General features: G+C 34.5%; 1 protein-coding gene across 1 annotated transcript; it reads left to right on the top strand.

Annotated features, from left to right (window-relative positions):
* On the top strand, positions 1–7,971 carry uevld (UEV and lactate/malate dehyrogenase domains). The gene is made up of 12 exons (XM_052543441.1): positions 1–171; positions 355–439; positions 661–726; positions 813–976; positions 2,082–2,223; positions 2,300–2,388; positions 2,486–2,591; positions 4,766–4,936; positions 5,040–5,213; positions 6,298–6,385; positions 6,496–6,619; positions 7,167–7,971. The coding sequence occupies exons 1-12, from the start codon at positions 130–132 to the stop codon at positions 7,329–7,331; spliced, it is 1,416 nt and encodes a 471-aa protein (XP_052399401.1). The 5' UTR covers positions 1–129; the 3' UTR covers positions 7,332–7,971.
* The last annotated feature ends 81 nt before the right edge of the window (positions 7,972–8,052 follow it).

Raw genomic sequence — 8,052 nt, 5'->3', positions numbered from 1 at the left:
CGGCTCGCCGTAGCAGACAGCAGCAGCTGGAATGTGTTTGCGGAAGTTTCTTTTTATCGCTCGGTTGAGATTGAACCGCTCTAACGCTTGCTTTCCTCGGTTTCTCTCGGTCTTACTCAAACAAAGAAAATGGATTTCAGCTCGGAATCTGTGAAGAAAGTTCTCTCGAAGGTGGTTAACATTAACTCCCAACTTCTTGTTCACATGTATGCTCACTTAGTCTCATATATAGTCAGTGAATTAAAGATGAACCATAGACACTGGTTAAACCTGTTTGGAAAGTTAAATCATGTTTACCACCCAGCCTTTAAATATGGATTATTTTCTCTAACACGCTGTTTGTTTTCTCACTAGTATAAGTTCCGTGATGTTGCTATTGAAGAGCTGAACAAAGTGTCTCGGGTCCATCCTGATATGAAAGTAATATCTGCAACATACAGTAAGTCACTCTGATGATGAGCAAAACACACCAGATTACCTAAAAATACATTTATCTGGCTTCGTTTTTGAGTTTTGAGTTTTTTAATTTTATATTAAAGTGACTGCATAACTGCATTAACTAATCATGAATGGTATAAATATCAAATAATGGTCTGTGGTTGTATGCATCATTTGTGATTATTAAATTCTGCTGAGTCATTGTTGAGTGTATTTTTACAGCATCTAGTGACAGTTTACAGAAGGAGCTGCTCAAACTGGTGGGGAACATCCCCGTCTGCTATCACGGTGAGACTCTGTCAGTCTCTTGTTTATCTGAAGCAGGATGGAAAGAGCCTTGATTTCTGTCTGTCTGGATGCTGATGTGTTCACAGGGCGCTCGTATAACCTGCCCATCCTGCTGTGGCTCTTGGATTCGTTCCCTCTCGCGCCTCCCATCTGCTTCCTGAGACCCACATCCAGCATGGTCATACGGGAGGGTAAACACGTCGACTCGAAGGGCAGAATACACCTGCCCGGCCTGCACAACTGGGACCATGTGAGAGGACCTCGAACCCTTCTCAGATTAACATGTTAAAACTACACGCAGAACAGTTCTGATCCAGTCAACTGATTATCTGAGTAGAAATACTTTTATTAAATCGACTTTAAAATAAATAAATAAAATAATGTATTTAAATATTATATATATATATATATATATATATATATATATATATATATATATATATATATATATATATATATATATATATATATATATGTATATATAATTAATTTATTATTATCAATTAATAAATATTTAAATATTAGTGTTCCTGTGGTTCAGTGGTAGAGCATTGCGTTAGCAGCACAAGGTTGGGGGTTCGATTGCCCGGGAACACATTCTAGGTAAAAAATGTTAGCCTGAATGCGCTCTAAGTCGCTTTGGATAAAAGCGTCTGCTAATTAACTTTTTATTTAATAAAAAAAAATATATATATATATATAATAATTTACACTGCAGGTCAGAAGTTCTGATTTGTTATTTTATTTTATTTTTTATTTTTTATTTTTCTGCTTGCCAAGGCTGCTGTTTTTACATAACTAATTTACATAAGAAATACAGTAAGTTAATTTGTATTTTTATTACTTTTTAAAAGAACCTTTGTGGAATTGAATATATTCTGAAATGAAATGTATTCATGTGATTTAATTTCCAGCATCATCACTCCAGTCTTCAGGGTCACATGATCCATCATTTCTGAAGATCATGTGACACTGAAGACTGGAGGAATGATGCTGAAAATACAGCTTTGCATCACAGAAATAAATTTAATTGTAAATCATATCCAAATAGAAAACGGTTACTTGAAATTATAATCATATTTTGTAATATTGCTGCATTTACTGTATTTTTGATCAAATAAATGCAGCCTTGGTGAGCAAAACCATTAAAATAATTGTAATTATTACAAAATTCTGACCTTTGATGTGTATATATATATGTATATGTATTTGTATATATACATAAAAAAAATTATATATATATTTATATATAAAATATAATTTATTTCAAATATAATTATTTCAAATATAAATCTAAAAATAAACGAGAACTAATAATAACAATAATAATAATAATAATAATGCCACTGTTGCAGCCAAAGTCATCTGTGAATGGTCTTCTGGCAGAGATGATTGCTAAGTTTGAGGAGGAGCCTCCACTGAGCACCAAACCTGCAGCGCAGGGGGACAGTCCCAACGATCTGCTGGCCTATGTGTCAAACCTCAGCCTTCAAGAAGGTTTGTGTGGGATGCACATAAAATATGCAGCTGCGCATGTTTTATAAATTCAAATCATCTGCAATATCTCTTATAGGTGGAAACCGTCCTGATCAGGAGGTTAAGGTGTCTGTGATTGGTGGGGGAGATTTGGGAATTGCTGCTGTGTTGAGTATTATGGCAAAAGTAACTACATATTTGTTTATTTGTTTGCCAGAAATAGCTTATGGCTACACAACCGCATTTTTGTGACCAAGCTGTGTTGTCATATTTTCCGTCATAGGGCTGTGTTGACAAACTGGTTTTGATTGACGTCCCTGAGAGCTCAACTAAAGGTGGCACAATGGATTTGGAGATTTTCAGTTTGCCAAAGGTCGAGGTCTCAAAAGGTGCTTTTCATTTAACACATTATCACACATGGAAAATATTCTCTGGTTTCAAATGTAAAGAACAGATGAACAGCAATGTTTACTTATCAGTTATGAAATATTAATTAACTAAAATCAAAAGGGAATCTCATGATATACTGTATATCAATATCTGGTTCATATTTCAACCCTAAATCAAAGGAAGGAATTAAGCCATTATATTTTACTTTAGAGTAATGTATTTTTATTTATTTTATTTGAATAATTTTTCCAGTGCGACAATCATTTTCATGACCTTTTATAAACTTTATCTAATACACATCCCATCATTTAAATACTATAATAGTATTTTTATAGCTTTTATTTTTATATAAAATTTTTTTAATATATTCATATTAAGTTTTTTTTACCTTATTCTATTATTTCTATTCTATTTAATTTCAGCTTTATTTTGAAAACCATAAATAATAATAATAAAAAATAAATAAAAAAAATAAGTTTTTTTTATGTTTAGTTTGGGATAACAGCTCTGATTCTCATTAATCTAATACAGTGGTTCCCAACCTTTTTCAACTCGCGGCCCACACAACCAAACACATATGTTTGCGCGGCCCACTTCAAAAAAATTAAATGACCCCGCTATTCTTGGGTTAATAACTTAGTACTCAGAAGCTAGATTTTAAACTGTATTTATTGAATAAACTAGGGCTGTGCGATATGGACAAAAAAAAAAAAAAAACTATCGCAATTTTTTTGATCAATTTTGCAATTGTGCTTTTACAGTCATAAATGAATTCAGGATTAATTTGAAACATATTTCCAAAAGAAAACCAATCAGAGCTTTATCAAAAAGTTGTAACATCTCTAGAACAGACATAAGTCAAAATTATCACTATAGTGAAGATGTGGCAAGACTTGTGACAAAAAAAAAAAAAAATCCTGTATACAGGGACTTTTTTTTCTTTTTTGCCATGCATTGTTCATAGAGCTCATTAATTGTAGCGGTGCCTCAGGTGTTTGCAGTGTGTATACAGTATGTGTATGCGGTCAGCAGTGAGAGCGCATAAATATAACGCGAAAGCACGCAGATTTCCTTTGCTCTGTCACAAAACCAGTCGTGCTTGCTCAGATACACGCTGCTTTGCGAGGAGAGAGTGTGCACACTTAAAACGTGTCTCCTCTCACTTAAACTGCATCCTGTTCACTAACATCATGTGTTAGACATGAATTATTTTTGCACGTTTTTATTTCTAGCCTTTTACCGCAGTGAGAACGCTCTGATCCGTCAACATTGGCTCAGAAAAAAGGCGCATCACAGACAGTGTGTGAACCTGGAGTTAGGCATATTCCCAGTCTCTGTTCTCGCGCTAGGCGCAATGCATTCTGATGGGATCGGATAGCCTACTACGGGAGGTCAGGGCCACGGAAAACTGTGCTATAAAGCGATTTAGAAATCGCGCACAGCCCTAGAATGGACTGGAAATGAACGGAAAATAATTGGCGGCTCACCTGCAATACCACAGGTTGAAAACCACTGGTCTAATACATAAAACATATATTATTTAAATGGTAGTATTTAAAGCAGAAAGTTGTTGTATTACTGTATTTAGATTTTGCTTGTACGTGTGAAACTTACTCTTAAAGATATTGTATAGTTTATAAAAAAATATGAATTTTTAATATCAAAACTACGTTAATATCCCAATTAAATTCTAGAATAATGTATGAATAATTTTAGCCCTCTATGACATTAAGAGTAGTGTTAATTTAATTGATATAATGTTATTTGCTAAAAATGATATTTAGATTGCTTATTTATTTATTTTTTACTTTTTTTTAAAGTCATTTTTACATTAACATTTTTAATCATTTTTTAAAATGTTGTAGACAAAATGATGACAAAAAAACACTAGTTTTAGTTTTTAGTTTATTTGAGTACTTCAACTTAAATGAAAATGTGAAATGTTTCCTTAAGAATTTGCAGAAATAATGTTTTATTTTTTGTAAATATTTGATTATAAAAAAAATTATATATATATATATATATATATATATATATATATATATATATATATACACACACATACATTATTTATTTTTTATTTTATTTATTTTTTACGCACAAAGTGTTTGCATGTCTTCAGCTCTCAGTTTTACTGTCTGTGTTGTTGGTGTGTTTCTTCTTCATGTCATAGACCTGTCGTCCTCGGCCGGCTCCAAGGTGGTGGTGATCACAGCCAATGCCTGGAGTGATGAGCAGTCATATCTGAGTGTAGTTCAGACTAATGTGGACATGTACAGATCCATCATCCCTCGTCTCGCCCAGCTCAGTCCAAAAGCTGTGCTGCTCATCGCCTCTCAACCAGGTTCAGAAACTGCTTAAAGACAATTACTCCTCTAAAATCTAACGGACAGCAAAGTCTTGCTTCGTAGACCATGTATGTGACCTCTTGACCTTTATGTCCACAGTGGACATCATGACACATGTTGCCTGGAGACAGAGTCATCTTCTGCCCACCCAGGTGATCGGTGTGGGCTGTAATCTGGACTCGGAGAGACTGTCTCACATCATCAACATTTCACTGGTGGCAAATACCACAGGGAAGCAGGCCTGGGTCATCGGAGAACTCTCTGAGAACAAGGGTGAGTCCATCACAAGGGTTTCTTAATGTGCCCATCCACCAATTAAAGCCTTAAAGGGATAGTTACCCCATGATTTACTCACCCTCAAGCCATCCTAGGTGTATATGATTTTCTTCTTGAAAATCACTCTCTAGTGAATGTGTATAACAGTAAGCAGAAGCTAGAGATAACGGTTGATTAAAGTTTTAATTATTAATGTTTTTCTTACAAAAATGCACTACTTTGCGTCAGAAGGCTTTTATTAACCTCTTGAGCCGTGTGGAGCACTTTTTATGATTGATGGATGCGCTTTTTTGGGCTTCAAAATCCCAACACCCATTCACTCCCATTATAAAGCTAAGAAGAGTCAGGGTATTTTTAAATATAACCCTGATTGTATTCGTCTGAAAGAAAAAAAATCATATACACCTGGGATGTACATCATGGGCTAATTGTCATTTTTGAAAGAACTGTCCCTTTAAAAGATCCTAAAATAGGAGCAGAAAGTCTTAAATACATACATTTGTGGCATTAAATATTACATTTGACTTCCAATACAAATATCATGATATCAAAGTATATCATAATTAAGTGAGACTGTTTAAAACAAGAAGAAACAGAACTTTTCTGAGCCCAGATAATTCATAAAATCACTTCATTATGATACATTTCCCAGAAAACAAAACTTCTTATCATGTAATCTTAGGATTTACCTTGATTTAAGAATTTTTAAGCACTTGACTGGAAAACCCCAAACAAAAATTATTAGAAATAGCACAACTTTTGTACGGTGTGATCAGAAGGTACAGTAAAATTACAGTTGGAAGATGTATTTTCAAACTTTGATGTGTTGGTAACACAATTCATTGTGTTCTCCTTAGACATCTACATTTAGAGAACACAGTGATCTGTTGTTTTTGCTTTAATTTATTCTTAATATTGTCTTAATTGGTCTTTTAAAAAGTCTTGAATTAACATTCTGCTGTAACCGTTATTAAATTGCTAACAATTTGCATCATGGTCATATCAACACCTCGGATGTGCAGTATTGTTCTGAGGGTGATTCTAAATAATTAATGTGATTCTCTCTCTGGTGGTGTGTCAGTGGCATTGTGGGGTAATATGGGGCCAGGAACTGACCATCTACAAGCGTTAACCCCAGTGTCCAACTCCACCAAACCCTTAATGGACAGGTATGGGTTAAAAAGATCAGCATCCAGATATTTTTCATACAATTTCCAGAATTGTTAATTCATGGTTTGTTCCTGCATGATGAAGTGTGAACTGTTTGAAATGTTCTCAGGGCATTAGAGATGCTCAAAGGCAGAGGTCAGAGGTCATGGTCCATCGGGCTGTCCATTGCGGACATTATTCACAGCATTGCAACAGACAAAAAGAAGATTCACTCCGTCACAACGCTGGCTGAGGTTAGATCCCTGCCTTGTAGAATAATATGTATTCAGTAAGTTTGTGGTCAGGACTGCAGGATGAATTAAATTAGATTTATATTAAAACAATCTTAAAATAGCGAAGAATGCTTAAAAATCAACTGGATTTCTTTTTAAAAACAACAAAGAACAACATTTTTATTATTAATATAATCTATTGTTTTATTAAAGGACATAGAGTTCTTAAATTCTGGAATCACAAGTTTAATTAATATGTTTATATCCATGGTTTGTGTTATTAAAGTTGGAAAACAAGCAGGTGTCATATTAACACAGCTCATATGTCTTTAAATATTTAAAGCATTAACATACAACTAACTTTTTGAAGTTTTTAGACATTTTTTTATTTAAAGTGTGTGTCTAGATTGTCAAAAGTAAATCTAATTTTTCTAAATGCAAACTTCCATGTCAACTATAATATATACTGTAGGAGCTGTGATAAAGAGGCTGTGAAAACAAACAGGTTATCTTTTAATCTGTCTCTTTTCATTTTGAGATCATGCTAATGCTGGTCTAATTCTTTCAGGGTTGGGGTGGAATCGGTTCCAAAGTGTTCCTCAGCTTGCCGTGCATCCTCGGGGAAAACGGCTCGACCCGATTACCAGGAGTGGCTCTGGGTCCAGAAGATGAGATGAAGCTGAGGGAGAGCGTGGCGTGTCAGGTCAACCTCTTCATGCAGCTGAGATTGTAACTCGGTGTGCTGGATGAAACCGCGTCACCTCTACAAGAGGTATATTTTCTCTGCAGGCTCTGTTACAGCTGCAGCTTTGAAACACACTTTCAGATTTAATGAGGGGTGAGCTCAAGGAAATTTCTCAGGGAAGGTAAAGATACAGTCCTTCCTCCGATACTTGCTTATCTTATATTCTCACAGCAGCCACTGTGAAGTCAAAGTCGTCCATATGACAACAATAGCACTTTACACTTTATACTGGCTTCCTGTGAAGCGTTATGCATAAAATCACTGCACTTGTTTACAATACAAACTATGTATATGTAATTCTGTTTGTCATAAATGGTTACCTGTGAGAATAATGCATCAATGGTGTCTTTATGAAGGTTAAATTATGGTAGAAAGATCAAATGAATGGCTTTAAGTGCTTGTTAAATGCAATTACCAATCAGGCAGATCTGTCTTTTAAATGAATGAAAGGGCATGGGTTCCTGATGTGCTTTTATGCAAGTGAACGTGTATTTATACAGAAATACCTGACCCTTGTGCTATATTTAATCATGTTGTGCTTGTACCATGTAACTCTGAATGTGAAATCAGAATCAATGACAGCAATAATTTAAATATTAAAATAAACACTCCACTTTGTTATGTCTCATTGTTGCAACGAGGAATACAAGTTTTTTTTGGTGGTTAATCAAATCTATATAAAAAATAAAAAAAAAGTCAAATGAGCACA

This window comes from Carassius gibelio, chromosome A25 (genome assembly GCF_023724105.1).
Source record: "Carassius gibelio isolate Cgi1373 ecotype wild population from Czech Republic chromosome A25, carGib1.2-hapl.c, whole genome shotgun sequence".
NCBI lineage: Eukaryota > Metazoa > Chordata > Actinopteri > Cypriniformes > Cyprinidae > Carassius > Carassius gibelio.
Note: the sequence above shows the minus strand (reverse complement) of the source record. Positions and strands in the feature narration are given on the sequence as shown.

Bases quoted from the DNA above. Each gene is read 5' to 3' on its own strand.
- uevld (XM_052543441.1), top strand. From the start codon at position 130: ATGGATTTCAGCTCGGAATCTGTGAAGAAAGTTCTCTCGAAG. The intron at 172-354 runs GTGGTTAACATT...TTTTCTCACTAG, and splicing joins TGAAGAAAGTTCTCTCGAAG to TATAAGTTCCGTGATGTTGC. The intron at 727-812 runs GTGAGACTCTGT...ATGTGTTCACAG, and splicing joins CATCCCCGTCTGCTATCACG to GGCGCTCGTATAACCTGCCC.